This window comes from Hoplias malabaricus, chromosome 15 (assembly GCF_029633855.1).
Source record: "Hoplias malabaricus isolate fHopMal1 chromosome 15, fHopMal1.hap1, whole genome shotgun sequence".
NCBI lineage: Eukaryota > Metazoa > Chordata > Actinopteri > Characiformes > Erythrinidae > Hoplias > Hoplias malabaricus.
In genome coordinates, this window is record NC_089814.1 from 31,066,371 (window position 1) to 31,089,048 (window position 22,678).

Below are 22,678 nucleotides of genomic sequence, written 5' to 3' on the forward strand. Positions count from 1 at the left end.
ACAGTCACCTGGAGGAATCTCACGCGGACTCAGGGAGAACACACCACACTCCTCACAGACAGTCACCCGGAGGAAACCCACGCGGACACAGGGAGAACACACCACACTCCTCACAGACAGTCACCCGGAGGAATCTCACGCGGACACAGGGAGAACACAAAACACTCCTCACAGACAGACACCCGGAGGAAACCCACGCAGACACAGGGAGAACACACCACACTCCTCACAGACAGTCACCCGGAGGAATCTCAGGCAAGGAGTCCCAACACGTCTAAAAGTTCGAGTAACAGCTCATTTCTTGTAGTTTTTTTCTCTGATCAGATGAAAATCTGTTAAAACCACAGAAAATATTTGGTTAAACATACCTTTTAACAACAAAAATACAGCAGCCCCCCCCCCCCCCCCTTTCCTTGGAAATAGTTTGATGCACTTTATATCTCCTACCTGCATTGACCATGCTAGTACATTGTTAAATATAATGGTACTATGTAGAACCATGAACACACCAACAAGTTTTGCATGACTAAAGCCTGTAACAGTAGAAGGTGCCATACAGAATCCTTCTCTAAATCTCCACCAATCTTAAGACCCCCGTCATGATGAAAAAAAAAAAAGACCCTTTAATCATGTGAAAGGTTCTTTGAGTGTCCAGGGTTCTACAGTACTGTGCAAAGATTTTAGGCACCAGAGATTGAGATTTAAGAAGCTATTTTTCTGAGCAGTAAGTGTTTATTTACTAAAACAAACAAACAACGCCCAACATCTTTTTTCCAAATCTCTCCTCGTGGAGTCCATATTATTTGAGGTTATATTATAGTTTTATTGGTTAATCAATAATTCTTTTAAATGTGTGCTGTTGATTTAACAAATTCACGCAATGAAGGAGAATCTGAACGAAAAATTGTTCTTCAAATTCACTGACACCTACTGCTTTATAGTAAATAAAAAAAATATTTTCTTATTTGTTTCATATTATTATTTTTTTGTATTTACTGTGATTATATATAACTTTATACAAGCACCACACTCACTGAGAAGGCATTAGTTTAAATATATATCATTACCTTACGTGCCAGAGACTTCTGCACAGTTCAGTGCACAGAAGCCTTTTCTTTACAAACAAACCCTTACAGAACCATTCTTTTTCAGTTAGTTTGACTGTGGTGTGGTGGCTGCTTTCTCACTTAGTCAGCACCAGCATGTTACAGCAGTACTTTCGCTGCACTGAATCAGACTCTTTATGGTGTTATTGATAAATAGGAGTCACTTATCAGGTTTAATTAATTACACTCGCTCCAATCTCCTGAGTTTCATTGAAACTTGCTTGAGCCCACAGCAGTCCAATAATCAATGAGAAAGAAATGCTATAAAACTATATGGATCTTATTATTTTTCTCTTTAAAAAATGTTTAAAAAACTGCATGATGACGAGGTTATCACATCCCCCAACCCCCACCCTACCGGCAGAAGACAAAAAACAAACCCTCTAGAATCGCCCCTGGTCTCATCATTACTGTTATGTACACACCACTGCTGGTTGGGAAAAGAGAACATTTGGAGGCAGCCAAATGTAAATTGATTCCAATGAGACAGAGATGCTGTAGGCAGTACATCACCGCGGGTGGCACAGTGCAAGCACTCAGAGAATCATAATGAATTTGTCCCTTCACCTTTATGCAAATTTGTGATGAAAATGGTGACAAAAACAAGTGCGAAAACCTGTCTCCGCGTCCTGTGGTACATGTTGAATTTAACATATTCTCAAAAATTTGTTTGATGAGCGTGAATACGGATAACACACTGAATGAATTTGTTCGTCAACATTCCGCTTTTTTTTTTTTCTACATCAATTCTACTCAATTTTTAACCAAAATTGATTTGTCTTTTGGAGATTTCTTAAACAGAATCACAGCTGAGTGAAAACCAGAAAAGCATTTTAAAGCATGCGAGTGTCAAGTCTTTTTTTCAAGGACGGCACAACATTTTAGCTTTGTTTGTGAATTGATAGCGTAGACAAACTTACAATGTTGCAGGCATGGGTTCAGTAATCTGGCGCTGTAGACAGTCAGAAACCACCTGTTATGTATTTTATTTCCAGTCAAAACAGCCATTAAATGCAGTTTGTTTTGTTTTTTTAAATCCAAAGCAAACCCGAGGCTCAACATTCTCTTGTCTCTCTAAGATGAAAGCTTTTTTTCCTCAGATGGTGGCAGTTCTGGTGGCCTGCCAAATCTTGCACTGTTGTTTGAACTCCCACTTTCTTTGTATCTTTTTTAATCATCATTGTTATTATTTATTTGCAAAGCGTTTCACTTACTCACATTTGACATTCATCATCCTTATGCAAGTGAATTATCTTTTGAGTTGCCTCCTAAACATGAGTGATTGTGTACGATATATGACTGCTTTGACTGGAAATGAAACGTCTCAGTGTTTCACAACATGGTATTTCAAAGTTACCGTAACTGAATTGAATATATAATTAATAATGATAAATGAAACATGAATAATCTTAGCAAATACTGGCTTGTGTCTTTGGATGAACCATGTGGTTTCAGTTTTGACTGAAGATTTTTATGTTAATTTGATTCCTCCAGATGTAGTACAGTGCCCACCCATAGACACGCCCCTGATTCTCAGTGTTTGTTCTGCTGATACTGGACAGCTAAATGTCTCTGTTGCTGTGCTGGCATCTCTTTCCCTGTTAACACCATCATCCTAAATGTCCAGAGTCTATTTTAAGGGGAGTCAAAGACCAACTAACACAAAGTACACAAAGTACAAATTTTACCATCTGAGAGAGAAAAGCTTTTCAATACAATCGCACTGCACTGGTATGAAATCTGTTTTCCTTTCAAATAAAAGAATATCATTAAATACATCATTAAGAATGAAGGTACAGCAGTTTGTTGTGGCACAACACACGAAGGAAAAAGAATGCAGCATACTCCAATCCTTTTTACAATTAGTCTACACCAACCATGTCCTTGCCTTGGTGAGCCACTTTCTGCTCACTACGCTAACTAGAGAATGATTTTTCCTTTTTTTTTTACATCCAGCTCTAATTGCCATTTACAAAATCATTTTATGCCTTTCAAACTGCACTACAAATGAAGAAAAGTAGGGCACACTTAGCTGCGCTTTGATTGCTTTTTCTAAATTGGAAATTGCAAGTCAGCTTTCTAAAAAGTGCTGGGTTTTTTTGTACGTCACTAAGCTACATCTCTGACAGGGGAGGCACTCTCAGGCCTCGTACACCATCCTGTGAATTTAACACATTTATATTCACTTATACAGTTATGTAATAGTCCGTGTAGATGTATTAAGCCTTATAGTCATTGCAGTCTGAGAGAATCAAGATCAGACTTTACACGACCATCATCCTGCTCTTTCAGTCACATCAACATCTGATGAGAAAACAAGAATATAATTCCTCCCAACGAATTGAACGGTGCAGTGCTTTGCATAGGCTCGAGTCCATTTAAAACGGGTTTGCCTGGGCTGAAGTCCAACTTCCCAGAACTTCCAGCGTCCAATTGCTGATACAGCATTATATCCCTCACTCTCTCTCTCTCTCCACAGTGAATTGAAAATGGTTGATGCTCCCTCTAGCCTCCTATGAAAAAGTGAAGTTGGGAAACCCATATCTGCAACTGACTGAGCAGTCAACTGTGTGCAACTTTGGCTATTTTAGTGAATGTCAGTATCGCATTTTTTGTCCTTCCTATTAACACCGTATCCATCTGTTTCGTCTTTACAACAGTACCAAAGGACGGGCTGAAGAGCCAGGCTGTGTTTGATGAAATTCGCATGTCCTACATTAAAGAACTGGGCAAGGCCATCGTCAAACGGGACGAAAACTCCAGCCAGAACTGGCAGAGGTTCTACCAGCTCACCAAACTTTTGGATTCAATGCAAGAGGTAAGCTGAGGTTTTGGTCACAGGCTCTGAATCATAGAACGGATTGTGATGGCCATGGTAATGTGAGATTGAGTACAGAGGCAGAACGTTTCATGAGTATTATTTACTTTCTTTGGTGCTGGAGAGAACCCAAGGTCTTATCACACCAAGCGTGATTTTAATACCAGTCCAATGTGTTTTGTTTTAACAAACTGAAATTTCCAGGAGATGGAGGCTGAATGTGAAAGAGTCTATTAGTAGCAATAATATTTATTAATCATGACAGCCAACTGGCGCGCACACACACTCAGACAATCAGTGAAAAAACACTCTACCGAAGTTATGTTTTGCTGTCCTCACTTTCATAGTTCTTTTATATATTTCACTGCTAAAGTTCTGCCACAAGCAACACCTGCCGCTGGTTGTTTGAACTGTAAGCTCTGATTGATTGGTTTGATTTAACGGAAACAAAAAATCCAGCAAGAACTGCACTGAACATATTTGTTCTGAGCACTGTTTGAAAGCAATTAATATTCCTATGTAGTTTTCAACACTGTTTAAAAATACACTGAACATTCAATGGTTTGGGAACACCTACCTTGTATTAGACACTCACCATCCATTTTATCAGCTCCACTGACCACACAGGAGCACTTTGTAGTTTTACAATTACAGACTGTAGTTCACATGTTTCTCTGCATACTTTCCAATCCCCACGTCACCATTCTTCAATGGTCAGGACCACCACAGGAGTTGGTATGATTTGGGTGGTGGCTCGTACTCAGCGCTGTAGGGATGGTACAATTGGATCAGACACAGCAGAGCTGCTAGAGCTTTTAAAGCCCTCATTGTCAATGTTAGACTGGGAATAGTCCATCAACTAATATCCCACCAGCAACGTCCAAGACGAGTAACACAACTTGCGCAGCAACAAATGAGCTACTGTCCCTGACTTTACATCTACAAGGTGGACCAATGAGGTAGGAGTGTCTAACAGAGTGGACAGTGAGTGAACACACGGTCTGTTTAAAAACTCCAGCAGCACTGCTGTGTCTGATCCACGCGTACCACCACAGCACACACCACCACGTCAGTGTCACTGCAGCGCTGAGAATGTTCCACCACCCAAATCATACCTGAATATTGAAGTGAAATGGGGATAAGAACAGTAACAGTAGACTGTGGACTGTGAATGTAGACACAAGGAGGGTATTCCCAATCCAGTGATGGTTCAGTGTATGTGAATAGATATTGGTTGGATGTTTTCTCTTATGTAAACACAGCTATCACACCAATTAAATCACAGTATTCAATACTGAGGCCAGAATTCAGTGCTGCTGCTTGCTATTACTACTCCACACAACACATAACAGTGGCCTAGTGTCTGAGGTATGTATGTACACACGCCATTGTGGCCCAAAGCCCTGCTGAATTGCTGCCTTTGTTCACAGATGGTGGAGGGGCTACTCAACTTCTGTTTCTACACGTTTGTGAACAAGTCCCTGAGCGTGGAGTTCCCGGAGATGCTGGCCGAAATCATCAGCAACCAGCTTCCAAAAATCAAGCACGGGAGCGTAAAGCCACTTCTCTTTCATCAAAAATGACTGCCTTAGACATAAACAATGACAACAATGCCTTAACGCCACCCTGAGTCCCTACTGCTAACCTACAGACCCCGCTTACAACCCCAAGGATGTCCTCAGCTGTCACGGATGAACAGAGTGAGGCTTTTTATTTTTCTCGTGAGTTTGTGTCATTCCTAGAGAATGGGTAAAGCTTATGGGGAAGAAAGAATGATGTAGAATGTTTGTGGCACAGTCAAGAACAGCTCTTTATTTTCCTAGATGACAGTATAACACTTTCTGCGTATGCGCTATAGACGGGAGCAGGCTAATTTTACAGATTTCAGACGAAAGGAATATTTTCTATTAATGTTTTTAAAGATTTTTGTTTTGGCATGTACACTTCTGCAATGTTTACAGAGGTATATCAAAAAGGGAAAATGTGCCTTTTTAGAGGAAAGAAAAAAAAAACCTCAGCTGTTGCGTTCGTGTGTGTCTCGTAATACTCACGGCTTTATTATTATTATTTTTTTGTGCTCCTATTTGATGTAGCCACTTTAATTTTCTAAAGCTGGCAGCTCAGTGATCTTCAGATGTTTTGAAGATTAGGACGTAAAATCCTGGAACCGCCCGTGAAAAGATCAAGTGTTTTGCGCCATTTTAGTGTTTTGTCTCTGCTCCCTGAAGTCCTTCACCATTGGCTACGTGCTGTTTATGCCGTTATGCAATTCTCAAGTCCCTAATTATTAACATGGACAGTATGTCTGTTTGTGTTTCAGATGAGGTACAATCTCAAATACTAGTCCCTAAGTGCAGCAGTTTATAAATATAGTACCGTTGTGCGCTCTCTGGGGGGCTGTAACTAACCAACATAGAATACATTTGTTAATCATTTCAATTGGCTGAAGTAAGAAGGGCTTTAAAAGAAAATGAATCTTTCCGAATCCGTCCTCAAATGAAAGCAAATTTGGTTTTACGATTTGGTGAATTGAAGACAGAAGATAACACCACAGAGTAGTAGCTTCCTGCTGAGGAGGAAAATGCAGAACTGCTTCATGCTTGGAACAAAATTCATACAAAAAAAAAAAAAACTAAAGACAAAGCTGAGCACGATTGGTGAAGCCTTCCCTTGAAAAGCACATGACTTCAGCAACTTGGAGATGATTTTTCTTCAGCTCAGTGTGTGTTTAGTATTGTGAAACCACTGAGAAACTGTTCTGTTCCTCTCCCGGGAGCAGCTCTGCAGCGGTTTCACTGTAGGTTCGAAGGCATCTGTCTGCCGTAATGCAATGTGTACACGGTTCCTTCGCTTGTGTGCTAGACGTCTTCAGAGCCTTTCTTCTATTGCCCCATTCACGCCTGGTATTAACATGCGCCTCGGGTGATCCTATGGATTTTCTCACATCGTTCTCATTGGAGGAGGAGGTGGGGTTAAATAGAAATTTCACATAAACACACAACTACATGCGTTTTGTCTTATAATAGCGCCCTTCTCACACTTAAGATCGGGTTACAACAACATAGACACGATATAAATCAGTACAGGGGAGACCGGAAACATTAAACAATCAACTTTTTAAACGTATGCACGTTGAAATTAGATATACAATGATCCCTCGTTTTTCGCTGGGGACACGTTCCAAGAACACCCATAAAAAACGAATTTCCACGAAGTAGAGGAAAGATATTTTTTTAATATATTTAATTAACAAGTATATGGACTTTTAAACCCCTCCCTGTTACTATTAACAACCCACCCTTTGCATTAAACAGTCGTTCTATAATGTTTTTCAGCTGGAACTACATGTGATATCCTACCAGTTTCTTTAATAGAGTGATTCCTAAGCTGTGATTTAGCGCAAGTAAATTATTAATACATGTAAATAAAAAAAAAATCTATTTTGGCTATTCATCTTTCACAGTTTTCCTAGATTTTCCCTCAATCCGTGAAAGATGAGCCGCGAAGTAGCGAGGGATTACTGTATTGACGTTGGAGACGCAGAGAACCACTTCACACTACAGGAAAAATGTGTTCACGTTTAACTCGGACTGCTTCCCAATGTGGTTTGAGTGCACCCCGTTGACACCTGTACTTTTTGCTGACCACGTACCATCAGAGCTCCTGGACGCATGTTAATCCCAGGTTTGAATGGGGGTCTATGTCTACACTGAGTGTCTTTCTCTGGGACGTCCTCTATTGATAGAAGCACTATTCCGTCCCATTTTTCTTTCCCCACTCTCCATCTTTTTCCTCTTGGTGGGTTTTTGTGGCACCAATTTAGGAATGTACAGGTTTATGGAGATGTTGAAGACAGGGACAAAAAGCTGTATTTGCTTTACTTTCTGCTCAGGCCTGCATTCGCTTCTCACTCCAGGTTTTATAAACGCTGTCTTTTAACTCAATCTGCACCAGCGCCGCGTTGTATCGCAGTCTGAAGGCCACAAGCTTTTAATTCATGTCATAATTTTAGAACGCTTTTATTTCCAATGTGAGCGTAGAAAAAAAAAGATTTATCCTAGAGTACCAGCCGCCTACAGCTAGGTACAAGCTAAAAGAGCCGCCGTGTGATTAATAGGACTAACAAGAGTAAGAAAACAAACCCAAAGCACTTTGTAACCTCTGATGTTTCAGTTACAAAATCATTAGAAAGTTGATTGTATTATTCTGTTTTGCTAAACACAAGTATTTAGAGTCTCTCTACTGACCCGGCTCGGCTATCTGCAGTATCTCACAGGAGTTTGTTAGCATTACTGTGCAAGTATCAGAGGCCAGTTTACAGTAATTTAATTTTCAGACAAAACGACTGGAACTTAAATCACTATAGACGATATAAGTTCACGTTTTTGAGTATTTTGTGGCTTCTTAGTGTTTTATTACAGCTTCCAGTGTTGTTCGAGACTTGCTTTCAAAGAAAATCTGCAGGGATCTTTTTCCACACCTCCAAAGTTCAGTCTCAGACCACCAGCAGCTTTCAGGGTTTGGTTTTAAATTGTACTCATCTTTGTTTATTTCCTTTTCTCAGCTCTTTAAAAGCTATCTTTTCCAACCCTTAGCACTGAGTTGCCTTCTCGCTTGTAGATTTATTTTTTTTTGTGTTCAGAGCTGAAGCAAAAGTGGGGTGTGATTTCTCCTCTCTCTAAAATATTAATTCATTAAGTTTGGTGAGTTTAATGGTCTTAAATCATTCGGAATTTTGCACAACACGAAGAGTTTGCGATCTTAAACTTGGTCAAGCACTTGCTGCCCACAATGTTGATGAGATGGATGAAGTGTTTTGGCTTACTTTCACATGCAGTACAGTGTTAGCACTACCCCCGTCATCCCCCCCCCCCCCCAACCCCTGTCCATGCACACCTGTCTGACCACTTTCACACCTTCTTCCTGGACAAGTGTCAGAATGGGTTTTAGGTACGTTGTACACACTGTGCAGTCCATAAGCTGTATCCCCCTGCACCACCAGTGTAAAAGATAAAACATGGTTTATCTGACAGTTCAGTCTTGCGAGGACAGATTCAGAGCAGTGGGTCTGAAGTATTTATTTTCTGTCAGTTATTTCACAGTAAGCCTTTGCTAAAGGGAGACCGAGAGCCATAAAATATTTTGATTTCAGGAGAATTTATTCAGTAACAATTCTAGAAACCCAACCGTCTCAAAATCCTTTATTACGTTGCAGTTTGAAGAATATTAGATAAATTCTGTTTCATATTCAAGTTCTTTGTACTACAGAGGATAATTTTATTGCATAAGATTGTATCTTTTCTTTGTGTTTTGTACAAAAAAAAAATTGTATTGCATATATTTTTCTTTTTTTAAAAAAGTGTTAGGTTTGACTTAAATGTAAATTTTAAAAAAACAATAGGAACGTTTTTGAGAGCGATCACTGTGGTATTATTTCTGTTTGTTTGGTTTTTTTTTTTAACGTGATTGGGATTTTAAGTAGAGAGGCAAGGGACTGAAGCATATTTTGTATCGTGCAACAGAGCGACCAAAGCAAAGTAGATAATAAAAAAGTCAAAAGGAAAAAAAAAACGAAGAGTTTTAAAAAGCAGTTACAGTTTTCAGTAGCACTTACTATTCAAGTCTAGAATGTATTGCTTTATCTCCTTTTTCTATTTCTTTTATAAAAGTCTAGGCTTTGGTCTCATGTACATCGCTGTGAAAAATCAACCAGTTGCTTCAGAAGGAGGAAAAAAGAAAAGAAAAAAAAAACTTACAAAATAATAAAAAGAGATAAAACTGTGTGAAAGTAATGTATCAGAGCCGGAGAATTTGCACTACTCTAATACTGGTCTAAAAGAAAGTCTATTTTGTACAAAATTCATGCAAATATCTTTAAAATTAAGGGCAGATAATATTTCACTCATATATGGCTTATGTTAAAGTCTGTTATGTTTGTATTTCAGTTCTGTAAATGTAATCCAAAGTAAAGAGTAATGTCTATTTGTTTAAAAAATAGTTTTGTATTACACTGAAGTAGTCAATGTCAATCTTTACACTTATTTGATTAAATGTTGAACAAATGTCTCTGTGTGGAAGGCAGTGTTTTTTCTCCCTGCTGTCACCCTACAAATGCATAAACACTTCATAAACTGTGTGTACTTTCAAGTATTTTTCATTGTAGCGTCAAAACTGAAATTTTCCAGAGAAAAAAAAAAGTTACTAACCATTTCTACACCTCATTCTACACTAAATTTGACAGAGAGGACCTGTGATTCAGTGATGAATGTGAAACTGGTCAAACGAACAACCACGTGGATTAAATCTGAAATGCATCCTGTGCAAATATGTGATTTGTAATTATGCGAGAAGCATGAGGTAGTATTTTTTTGTCTCAATATTACAGCTTCAAAATCATTGTGATGCTTTGTTGACCTGTAATAGGGAGAATAGCACATTTGTCGTTGCTACTCTGGGCTCAGCACTGCAGAAACTGCACTATGTAACTTTTAGAGGAGGGAAGGAATATATGGCGTCAAAATAGGTTCTACATTTCTGAGAACCAAAAGACAGAATCCATAACCAATGAATTATATTTTATAATTGAGAAAACTCTCCTTAATATTGAAGGTTATAAAAAGAGGCTTGTAACGAGAATATTTCTTTATAATAGTCGTCTAATTTGAGTTTAATGTTCTTGAAGAATCCGTTTTTATTTTCATTCTGCCTTTTCTCACTTGCGTTTCTCTCAGTCTCGCTTTCGCTTCCAGAAGTTTCTCGCTTTTGACGATGGAGGGCGGGATCTAGACAGTCATTGGCTGCTGAAGTTAAGCCCCGCCCACACAGCCCATTCTGCACACCCTAACCCTGATTGCAAAATGACTCTAAGCTTCTAATTCACGAACTGTGAATTACTAAAAGACATAATCATTAAAAATAATTGATATGGTTTACCTGTCTTTGCCAGTTGGTCATCTTTCAATCAGGGTAAGATTGGCGCGCTCTCGCTGACGTAGCGGGATGTGCAGAATCAGCTGGGTGGGCGGGACTTAACTTCAGCAGCCAATGACTGTCTAGATCCCGCCCCTGTCAAAAGTGGGAAACTTCTGTAAGCGAAAGCAAGACTGAGAGAAGCGCAACTGAGAAAAGGCGGAATGAAAGCAAAAACGTTAAAGATAAATTCTTTAACAATATTAAACTCAAAATAAACTCTTAAATACAGAAATATTCTGTTTACCAACCAGTTTTTATAACTCTCAATATTAATGAGACTTTTCTCAATTATAAAATGACATTTATTGGTTATGGATTCTGTTTTTAGGTTTGCCATAGGAATAATCCCCCACCTCCCATCCCCTCCCCCTTGACTTCAGGACAATGCTGTAAAAGTAAATGAAACACTACAACTGTAGGGGGAGCACAGGAGCAAAAACACCTAATGTTTTTCTAATGTTCCTTTAAACACAGGCTCCAATACAACATGCTTTTTCCTCATATTCTTACATTCCCCCAGCAACCTCATCTGTTTTCGTATTTGTCTGGAATTGGATTTCTTAAAAAACAGACGTAAAAGAAAATCAATTTTTAAAAATAGCTGGACCCCCTGTGGGCGGGGCCTAAAACTACTAAGCCCCCAAAGTAAACCACCAGAGGAAAACTCCTCTCTAAACAGTTCTTCACTAAACTCTACTGATTATCAGAAATATACAGAGTGTATAGACACTTTCAGTTACTGTGCTATATTCTGGCCACAGCCTCGCTTCACTAATCAAACATCCTTTGATACATACACTGATCAGACATAACTAAAACCACTGACAGGAGTCACGTTATATCAGCACCTGTCAAAGGGGAGGTGGTGTATCAGGTACCAAGTAAACAGTTCTTGTATTTCATAGCGCAAGGATCTGAATGACTTCGACAAGGGCCACATTACATTACAGCCAGAACATCTTGCTCAAATCTAGCAGCTCTTTTGGGGTGTTCCTGATGTGCAGTGGTTTGTATCTACCAAAAAAAGTGTTCCAAGGAAGGAAGCTCCACTAGTGCACATGGGGAGCGAAGGGGAGTCCGTCCGCTCTCATCCCAGAGAAGAGCTGCTGAGGTGAAAAAAGTGAAAGCTGGCTCTGACAGAAAAGGGTAAGACCAAACAGTGCATTGCATTTTCTGGACCCAGCCCATGTGCCTGGGTTTGAAATCTTTATGCAAATTTTATTTATCGTAATAAATATCTTTCAATCTTACAATGAGTCAAACCATCCTCCCAACATAAGCTTGATTCAGGAAGCCTTGCTTCCAGAGGTTACATAGCCTTGCCTCCGATGTGGTGCTACAGGAAGAAGACGAAAAGCAAGATAAGGGAATGAAGTCAGGTAGAGCCCAGAGAAATAACAACACTTTCATCAGAGGAGGATGAGAATGTCGTTATAAGTTGTGTATAATCCTGCTCCATATCCCTGTCTAGGTATCTCTCCAGAGGTCCAATAAGAAGGTCAAGGATATTTCCCCTATTTTTTGGGATCACCCAAAGCCCATGTCACATTCCACATTCCAGAAATATTCACGAGTACAACCTGGTCTTCCACTAAGGATTTAAACTTATCAGAATACGACACAAAACCCGATTCATTTCCAACATGGCTGACATTTCTACACTGAACAATAACTGGATGATGAACACCTACTTGGTTTCTACACTCACCGTCCATTTCATCAGCTCCACTGACCACACAGGAGTACTTTCTAGTTCTACAATCACACACTGTAGTCCAGGTGTTGCTCTGCATACTTCCCTATCCCCATTTCCCCCTGCTCTTCCAAAGTCAGAGAGCACCACCGAGCAGGTATGGTTTGGTTGGTGAATCATTCTCGGCGCTGCAGTGACACTGAGGCAGTGGTGGTGTGTTAGTGTGTGTTGTGCTGGTACGAGTGGATCAGACACAACAGTGCTGCTGGAGTTTTTAAAACTGCCTGAGAAGTCACTTCTGGCTGAGATACTTCCACCAACCAAAAATATGCAGCCAGCATCGTTCTTTGCCTGCTGACGAAGGACTACAGCACGATCAACACAAACTGCAGCAACAGATCAGCTACTGTCTAATGATAATGGGGTAGGAGTGTCTAACAGAGTGGAGAGTGAGTGGACACAGGGTTTAAAAACTCCAGTGGCACTGCTGTGTCTGAACAACCGGATGTTGTCCTATAAAAACAAGAGCAAAGAGAACAAGGGAAGCCTAGTTTTGCTGGACCGCCATTAGCCATGTAGCCATTGTGTCAAAGGTGTTTCTAACATTTCAAAAACAGGAAAGCTCAAAATACATACCCTGGTCATTGGAAGGTCTAGAGAAGATTTGTTGTACAGAAAATATGGAAAAATTAGAACAAAGTTTTGTTCATAATATATAACACCGGCATCAGTGTTTTTCTTGTTCATTTTATTTTAAAATAAACACTAGAGGATCTACCACCAAAGAACAAAGAAAAACAAGAACATTTTGTTGATTTTAAGAATTACAGTTACTTATTTATTCAATGTAACTGGATAGAGTAAAGTGTAGCTATATGGAGTTTTATAAACACACGATCGCCACAAAATGTCTCCCCACCACAAAGACACACACTCGCGAAATAAGCCATATTCAGCAGTCCTCCGCTCTGAGAGACGTAACACGTGTGTAAATGTTGCAGACTTCCACTGCCGATGGAAATGTTGCAGGAAACTTCCACTGCCGAGTCCTGCTCAGATTATTGTTCTGATCTCAGTGCATGGGATACATATAAAATGGTGGTCTTTGCGTAATAGTTTTCCACACAAAAACTCTAACAGTTTCAGTATTCATTCATTCGTTCATGTTCCATAGCCGCATTCTCCTTTTAATCCTTTCGTCCATAGTTAGGTTCTTGCGCTTCTTTTATTTGCATCGTCTGTTGTCTCTTACGTAATGTTGACCTGATGGCAGTTAACAGCACATGCCGTAAAATATTCAATGCCCTAATATCATGATGTTAACTGTTTCTTTTCCTTTTAGATTCACAAGCTGGAGGGATATTTTTATATATAAAAATAATAATAATAATAATAATAATAATAATAAATCCTCCCCCTTCAACGTTATCAGGAGGTTTTCCTGGTCGTCAAAGGAAACCACTGCAGCACAGCAGCAGGAGGTGAGTGGGCACATTTATACTAGGCTGTAGGGATGGTTACATTTTTCATTTTGATCCACACTGGCTAGTGTAGAAAGCACTGAGCCAGCAGATAGATGCTATGCTGCTGACAAAGTTCTGGAGCGTTCAGAGGTTGTGAAACTTGAAATGAGCCTTTGGGGACCAAACTTCAGAACTATTTCACCACATAGTCACTCAGGTGTTTAGAGAGCCAGGTTCCCAGACAGGGATTAAACCTAATAACAGAGACTAGTCCAGGAGTAGGCCGAAGCATCTTTCAAATAGACTGGGATTTATTGGCTAAATGAGGCTCTCAGCAAAGGCACCACATTAACTCGAATGATAAAGTCAGGTCCATTTGAACCAGAATCCAACAGAATAATTTAGGCAAAGGGGTGGCACCGTGGCACTGTCGCACAGCTCCAGGGTCCAAAGCAGGGATTGGACCCACATCACTGTCTTTGAGGACTGTGGCGTGTTCTTCCTGTGTCTGTCTGGGTTTCCGCCCACAGTTCGAGAACACGTGTTAGACAGCAGACATGTCTGAATCAAATCTGTTTTGGTACTTTTGGTACATACAGCTCGGTTATGGCACAGGCAGGTGTAGCGTGGGCTGGACGTGGGCCAGATGTCATGAGCCAGGTTTGACTTGGATCATGGCATGTGTTTTGTGGGCCAGATAATGTGTGTTCCTGCCTTGAGACCAATGATTCTGTGTAGGCTCTGAACCAACTGTGACCCTGAACTGAAAAGAATTCTTACAGAAAATGAAGGAACTGGCCGAGCTGTAACATCAACACAATATTCACCATCAGCAGAGGAATGACAGAGTTTATCCATGATCAACTGTCAAATAACACTAACATGTTCATAACATGGCCATGAAAGTAATTTTAAAAACATACAGTCAATTTGATTTATTTCTGCTTGATCTGCATTGAAAAACTGCTTTTACAAAAGTACAAGCTGGGTTCCCTGAGGAGAAAATTCACACAGGCTTTGGTAAGTTTCACGAGAGAAAAAGCACTCTCGGGTTCTGAAAAATGGGGGATATATTAGTTAGACGGCTTCTTTATTCTTTATTATTGGACCAATTTTCTTGTGTTTTTATCTCAGAAATCAAACGAGGCTTCACTGTAGATTTTTAAAATGTACACAAACTATACAACTTAAAGGAACATTTTTTTGCTAATTGTCTTATTTATTTTAAACCACTACTGAAATAAATGGAAATGGAAGTTTCCTACCCTCCTTCAAAAATGTACATAGTGCAGCTTCTGCAGAATGGAGCCCACAGTAGCAATGACAGAGGCTCTATTTCCGCTATTACAGATCAGTGAAACATTATAACAAATTTGAAGCTGTAATTTTAAGGTAAAAATGTTACATAGTGTTCCTTTAATCTATTTTTACAATTTGTTTAATATCTTTTTTTTATTGGACTGATCTATATTCTCCTCCAGAATGAAAGAAGAGCTGATATCTCAACTCAGCTTATTCATGTTGTATTGAAATATTTAGATGTTCTTTATGATCCGATTTCAGGGAGTGGTCATGTAGTGCCTTTTGGAGGGAAAACGACACCCATTATTTCCTGTCTACAAACTTGTCCCTTGGCCAAGAAAACACTTAAGGGACTCCATTTCTGCATTTAAACATAGTACCTAAAGGTATAAGTAATCAACTTGTGCCTGTGTGCAATTCTCTTTCTATACTCACTGGGACACTTTACAAAACTCACACTACCGTGGTAGTCCATTTTGCTGCTGTACAGTTAGCTCATGGCAAACTTATTAAATCTGCATTAACACTTTTACCAGCATCAATATCAACATTAAACACAAAAGACACTAAATAACAGTTTTCAGAGTGAACATGCTAGCCATAATTTGCAATTCATAGATTATTGGACTGTCTTAAAATGTTATTGAAATTTTTTAATTTTACATATATGATAAAGAAATTACATCTGTGCAAAGCTACTGTGCAGCCTATCCATTATCTGTAACTGCTTATCCAGTTCAGGGTCACGGTGGGTCCAGAGCCTACCTGGAATCATTGGGCGCAAGGCAGGAATACACCCTGGAGGGGGCGCCACTCCTTCACAGGGCAACACACACACTCACGGACACTTTTGAGTCGCCAATCCACCTACCAACATGTGTTTTTGGACTGTGGGAGGAAACCGGAGCACCCGTATGAATCCCACACGGACACAGGGAGAACACACCACACTCCTCACAGACAGTCACCCGGAGGAAACCCACGCAGACACAGGGAGAACACACCACATTCCTCACAGACAGTCACCCGGAGGAAACCCACGCAGACACAGGGAGAACACACCACACTCCTCACAGAGAGTCACCCGGAGGAAACCCACGCAGACACAGGGAGAACACACCACACTCCTCACAGACAGTCACCCAGAGGAAACCCACGCAGACACAGGGAGAACACACCACACTCCTCACAGAGAGTCACCTGGAGGAAACCCACACGGACACAGAGAGAACACACCACACTCCTCACAGACAGTCACCCGGAGGAAACCCACGCAGACACAGGGAGAACACACCACACTCCTCACAAACAGTCACCCGGAGGAAACCCACGCAGACACAGGGAGAACACACCACACTCCTCACAGACCGTCACCCGGAGGAAACCCATGCAGACACAGGGAGAACACACCACATTCCTCACAGACAGTCACCCGGAGGAAACCCACGCAGACACAGGGAGAACACACCACACTCCTCACAGAGAGTCACCCGGAGGAAACCCACGCAGACACAGGGAGAACACACCACACTCCTCACAGACAGTCACCCAGAGGAAACCCACGCAGACACAGGGAGAACACACCACACTCCTCACAGACAGTCACCCGGAGGAAACCCACGCAGACACAGGGAGAACACACCACACTCCTCACAAACAGTCACCCGGAGGAAACCCACGCAGACACAGGGAGAACACACCACACTCCTCACAAACAGTCACCCGGAGGAAACCCACGCAGACACAGGGAGAACACACCACACTCCTCACAGACAGTCACCCGGAGCGGGACTTGAACCCACAACCTCCAGGTCCCTGGAGCTGTGTGACTGCGACACTAACCTGCTGCCGTGCAGCCTAGACCTTTGCTTTTTAAATCGTTAAATAAATGAACGTCTGTCATTTTCCTGATACACGGAATTGCTTTGTTGAAATTACACTTAAAATAATGTGTAATGACTTGTTTGGCTCCAACGTCCACAAAGCAAATTAACCTTAAGTTCAAACAACTTCAAGCAACAGCATTCACAAATCCTGCATTTCTCATTAAAGACAGATTTATAATACACTAGAGCCATCAGAATTTCCATACACCGTCTGAAGCTCCAGGAATGGAGCTCAGGGGAAACCTGTGAAGCTAATGTTAGTTTCCTCCATTGGAGAAGTAAATAGTTGTCTGACAGTGTTTTGAATGTGTTTATATTCACTTGTTTGCCCTGTTATGGCGGTTGCTTAATCTGACTCGGTTTGTGTACTTTGGCCTTACACTGTGTCCCAGTCCACAGAGATGACTAAAATCAGCACTAGTCCGTTCTCATCAAGGTCTAGTCGCACTAAATACTTAAAAAACAGATGTGGTTTGTAGCGTAGTGGAACGAATTATTAAGTGTTTAAACGTGAAAGAAAATTACAGATAAAGCGAATTTTAAAGTGACGTTGGCAGCGATGATTCGTTTGTTTTTTAGGGGTCTTTTTCGGTTGTTTGTTTGTTTTGGTGTTATTTTACTTTTTAAGCACAAACTAAAAGGCAGACACACTGGGTATAATCAGTCTAAAGAAATACTAAACACAATATCGCCCGTTCACACAAATTAACTCAAACGCTAAAACGGTTTGTGACTCACCGTCAGTCTCCTAAAGTGAAAAGAATCGAAACGATTCGTTCATGATTGATCAACGAGTAAAGGGAATCGACTGCAAATGAATCAAACTTTTAGGTCGCAACGTTAACATCACTTATAGGGTAGTTTGTTTAAATTAGTCCAAATTCATTCACAGTTTAAACTCGTAAAACCACAACATTTATTACAGAATATTAAAACTTACCTTTTTGAAAAGCCGTGTCTTTTCTTCCAGTTGCTGTAGGTACCTCTGCTGCTGTGCGTTAACGTTATTATGTCCACCGACAGAGTCGCTGAACTTTTTCAAACCTGGTACTGGCTGAGCCACACCTAGACGTTTCGACTCAAAGTACCGGATAAAATGATTCTACACAAAATGATCCGAAACTCAACGGAACCCAACCCAGAGCTACGGCCTGTGGCAAATTAGCACAGACTGGTAACAGAAGCACGTTAAAAAACGGTGTAAACCGTATGATATAATGGAAGTTGACAAACATGGATCATTGAACATTTTACATTTTAAAGTCCAAATAAGTAAATATTTTCAGCGAAATACTGACCACATACCTTCAAAACATATTAGCTATTAAGGCTAATGCTAGCTAGCATAGCATATGTGACACTACACCAATCAACCGTTTGTTTTTGTCCATTATTCCACTACTGATTTGAAACTCGGTCAAACCTAAAATTTTGTAGTGAAGACCAGGGACTGGAATATCTCTGGTCTTTATGAGAACTAATTCAGTTGGTCAATTTAGGAAACTACATCCCAATAATGAGCAGTTCGAATTTTTCCTCATTATAGAAACCTATATATGTATGGTGGGGTTCACATTTCACAGTGAGTAAAACAACACATAATCTTGATTTATCTTATCATTTAATATTCTAAAGAACATTAAGGCTCCAAAATTTAATATATTTTTTAAAAAATGTAAAAAGAGCAACTTTGATGGCAAAAACAAAATTAAGTTAGTAAGCTAGAGTACAAAATATAATTTTTTTTTTTACATAATAATTATTTCTTATCAACGGTCAATTATATACAATGTTAATACACTCCAGGAGAACACAAATCCCAACTGAGAGAATGCATCATAAATAAAGAGCTGTTTACATACGACCATGAAGACTGATTCACATTTAAAAATATTATTTTACATTTTACCCTTTTACATAATTGTTTGGAAAAAGAGAGGGGAGAGGAATTGGAAATATCTCTTTCATTTTCTTCCTTAAATACAAAAGAGTGCAAGTCTGGAGAAGCTGAACCCAGTCTTTTGTTTCCATGATGAAGTTTCTGGTAGTAGTTCTACACATATCACGAGGAAAATATTGATGGAAAGACGAGGGGATGTTCCAGAAGCCCTGGCTCTGTGGAAGCAATATACATTTTTCCATCGTATCACAGAATCCAGCTGAGGAGAGCAAAATTGAAGTGCTCACATCAAAAGTGTTCATAACTGGAAAATAATTTCCAATATTGATGATAGAGCATCCCCTGAAATAAAACCTAATTGACTGATTGTTGCAGAAGCAGCAAAAACTTGGTCCCAAAAATGAATTTTCTCGTTCTCCTTAAAGTCAACTTTCAAGGACAATTTCCACAGCGGCAGTGCATTATAGGAGGCAAAGAATAATGAAGCTCGACAGGGAATGCTGCAGTAGCCGAGCATTCTCACCATCAATCTCACACTCTCTCACACACACACACACACCTTTTTCCTCAGGATTTGGAATTCATGGCCAATTAAAAACTTGATTCTTTCTTGTTTTTTCACTTGTCTCTGCAGTAGCTTGTCATCTTGTCCAGTCTGTCGCTAAACAAATTCCACATAGTTCTCAGGGATTAACCCAGTTCGTCCATCCAAAGTGCCCTCCAGCCAGCCTGGTTCCCTCGATGGATGAACTAAAGCAGGGGTTAAAGAAGACAACACAGTCAGATGCAAACAGTAGATTATATACATACGTGTGTGTGTGTGTGTGTGTGTGTGTGTGTACAGTATAGTGCCAAAAACCCCACAAAATCCTTATTTAATCTCAGACCTTTCAGTGAGTTTTCAGTGGCAGGAAGAACAGAAATTGATATTTTTCAGACCTAGTGAAGCTTAATTTCCTTGTGTCTCGAAGAAGAAATCTTGATCTTTGAGGTGCCCTGCCAGGTGTTGCATAATTGTTTTAAATCCCCCCAAAAAGTGGGCAAAGACAAAGAGGGGGTTGAATTGCAGTACTCTGGGAAATGGGACGGTCTACACGAGGAATTGCACGCCACACCGGTTGTCTGGATATTACCACAGCACGCTGTTGGCAGCAGTGGATAGATGAAGGCACACAACAGTGAGGGAGGGAGACCTGACAGGAGTCATCCTGTTAGAGCCAGCACCATTAGCAGCTTGATGAAAGACTATACGCATGCAGGCTGTTACGACCACCCTAACTTTTTTGAACCCACACTCTGGGGTGTTGTTCCAAAAGAAACATGCTTGAACACAAATATACTATGCCATGGCTAGCCACATATGATCAGACCTATCCCCGATTCAAAATGTGTGGGATGCTGTTGGGTGTGCTACCAACACTCCAACTGGAAATCCCTTCTGGGTGCAGCTAAGTTTTTTTTTTGTTGTGTTGAAGGGTTTCTAATCTACATTCACTCTTGGGAAGGATGTCATTGGGAGCGGTCGTCAGTCCTCAGCTGACCCAGTTAAACCCAGACTCAATATACAGTGATGTGGCTGAAGGGAGTCATCCATATGGCGCTAATGAACAGTTAATGCCACATGGTGTGACTCTCTCTGGCTCTCAGCCAAGCCAGCAGTCTGCTCAGCTGTCCTCTTGAATCAGCAGTTAGAGAGAACCATGACCAGCTAACCTCTTCAGACGTGTGAACTCCATCACTGTAAATACAGTGTGGGGATAAATAAAAAATATACACTGTTAAAAAAACTCGTGACTTGGATTGTATATCACCTGCAAATGAAAACTAGTGAAGATGCAGTGACCTTCGCCGTGCTACACCCACATCTTGTGTTTCAGTTCAAACTGTTTTTCTTTACACTGTACATGATGTACTCTATATGGCCAAAGTAAGTGAATAAATAAATAAATAAATCTTGGGTGACACAGCAGGTCGCAGGCACACAGCTCCAAGGGACCTGGGTTAAAGTCCTACTCCAGGTGAAGTTTGGTGTGTGCTCTGGTTTCCTTCCATGGGATTGGTTACTCAAATATGTCCATAGGTGAGTGTGTGTGTTGTCCTGTGAAGGACTGGCGCCCCCTCCAGGGTGTGTTCCCGCCTTGCGCCCAAAGATTCCGGGTAGGCACCGGACCCACCGCGACCCTGAACTGGATAAGTGGTTACAGATAATGAATGAATGAAAATTATTCTTCTGGGCCTTACACTAGAAGTTGTAACATGACTTGATTACGGTAAAGTACTACACTATTACACTATTACTATTACCAGTGGGTTTAAATGTAGCAAAACAAGGGCAGTCCTCATTCCTCTCACCTCCCGCATCCAGCTAAGTGCAACTGATGTGAAATTCAGGACCAATATCCCACCCTTTGCACACAGGGGGAAAAGGTGGGTACATTGGTGCCAGGCCTGTGAGCGAACATCACAGTGAGGGTTTTATTAAAAATATCGGCAGTGAGCAAATTTAATCAAACGGTGAACCCTGGAATCTGAAATGAGAGGTCTACTGGAGCACTCACCGTTCTCGAATATAGTCCCTGCGATGAAAGACAGCTCTGAGTCATGTTCGGCTTTGCAGGCATATAGAGCCCGGGCCTTCCGTGAAAGGGGGCTATAGAGACAGGGGGGGGGGGGAAGAGATCATTAAGAGATCTTGTGCACTTAGGTCTGAAAGCTGCAGCACTTGACACAAGTGAAAGCACATGCCATCCTCTGGCGCACACGCCTCTTTCTAGTGTGTGGAAACTATCATGACTTAATTTTCCGTAATAGCAGCCTCCGAGCTAACTCAAAACTACCGGATTACAGAAAAGTAGCCAAATCTCCACAAACTGCTTAAGGGATACAGAAGCTGTGGTGTTACTGAATAAGGCAAAGTGAATTTTCTTGGGTCTTTATATTGTTTATTATTTAATTTAAATATTTTTATTTTATTACAAATACAATTATAATTATAACTATAATTTATATTATATCAAAGAAATATAAATTGAAGGAGTTAAAAAAAAAACTTAATTATGTGTGTATATATATATATATATATATATATACACACACACAGGAGGTCCTCGGGCTACGTCAGTCCCGAGTTACGATGTTTCGTGGTTACGACACATCTCCCATTTACTGTATAAAGCCTGTGATAAGTGGTTTTGCGCCGTAAACGTCGTAATGTGAACTTCGTGTTTGGTGTGCGTGGCGCGGCGGAAGAATACACGGTTACGCGGCTCGGGACCGAGTAGGATAGGTGTGAGGATAAGTTCTTACAGTATGTTATTTACGTACAGTATGTACATATGTTCCGACTTACACCGAAAATCGGTTTACAACGCGACGTGGGAATGGATCAACGTCGTAAGTTGAGGACCCCCTATATATATATATATATATATATATATATTTTTTTTTTTTTTCTTTGTCCTGTAGTTTTACGTAAACACTGTTTTACTGACTAAAAAAACCAAACACCAGACACTTGTGGTAATAATACAAAAATTGT

The 22,678-nt window shown here is 40.5% G+C and overlaps 2 protein-coding genes and 1 long non-coding RNA gene across 8 annotated transcripts in view; 1 reads left to right on the forward strand and 2 right to left on the reverse strand.

The window, feature by feature from the left end:
• Positions 1 to 9,977, forward strand: part of LOC136668184 (glucocorticoid receptor-like) — a 70,137-nt gene extending 60,160 nt beyond the window's left edge. For all 4 annotated transcript variants that reach the window (XM_066645536.1, XM_066645539.1, XM_066645538.1 and 1 more), the window contains 2 exons: positions 3,767 to 3,924; positions 5,355 to 9,977. In XM_066645536.1, coding sequence (XP_066501633.1) covers positions 3,767 to 3,924; positions 5,355 to 5,507 — 311 coding nt within the window. In that variant the 3' untranslated portion in view covers positions 5,508 to 9,977. The remainder of the gene's footprint in view (positions 1 to 3,766; positions 3,925 to 5,354) is intronic.
• The window catches only part of LOC136668185 (uncharacterized), a 30,527-nt gene extending 19,537 nt beyond the window's left edge, over positions 1 to 10,990 (reverse strand). The window contains exon 1 of the long non-coding RNA XR_010795479.1: positions 10,858 to 10,990. This is a non-coding gene — a long non-coding RNA (uncharacterized lncRNA). The remainder of the gene's footprint in view (positions 1 to 10,857) is intronic.
• A 7,899-nt stretch (positions 10,991 to 18,889) lies between these two features.
• Positions 18,890 to 22,678, reverse strand: part of LOC136668231 (rho GTPase-activating protein 26-like) — a 115,709-nt gene continuing 111,920 nt past the window's right edge. For all 3 annotated transcript variants that reach the window (XM_066645608.1, XM_066645609.1, XM_066645607.1), the window contains 2 exons: positions 21,699 to 21,790; positions 18,890 to 19,890 (listed from right to left, as the gene is read on the reverse strand). In XM_066645608.1, coding sequence (XP_066501705.1) covers positions 19,802 to 19,890; positions 21,699 to 21,790 — 181 coding nt within the window. In that variant the 3' untranslated portion in view covers positions 18,890 to 19,801. The remainder of the gene's footprint in view (positions 19,891 to 21,698; positions 21,791 to 22,678) is intronic.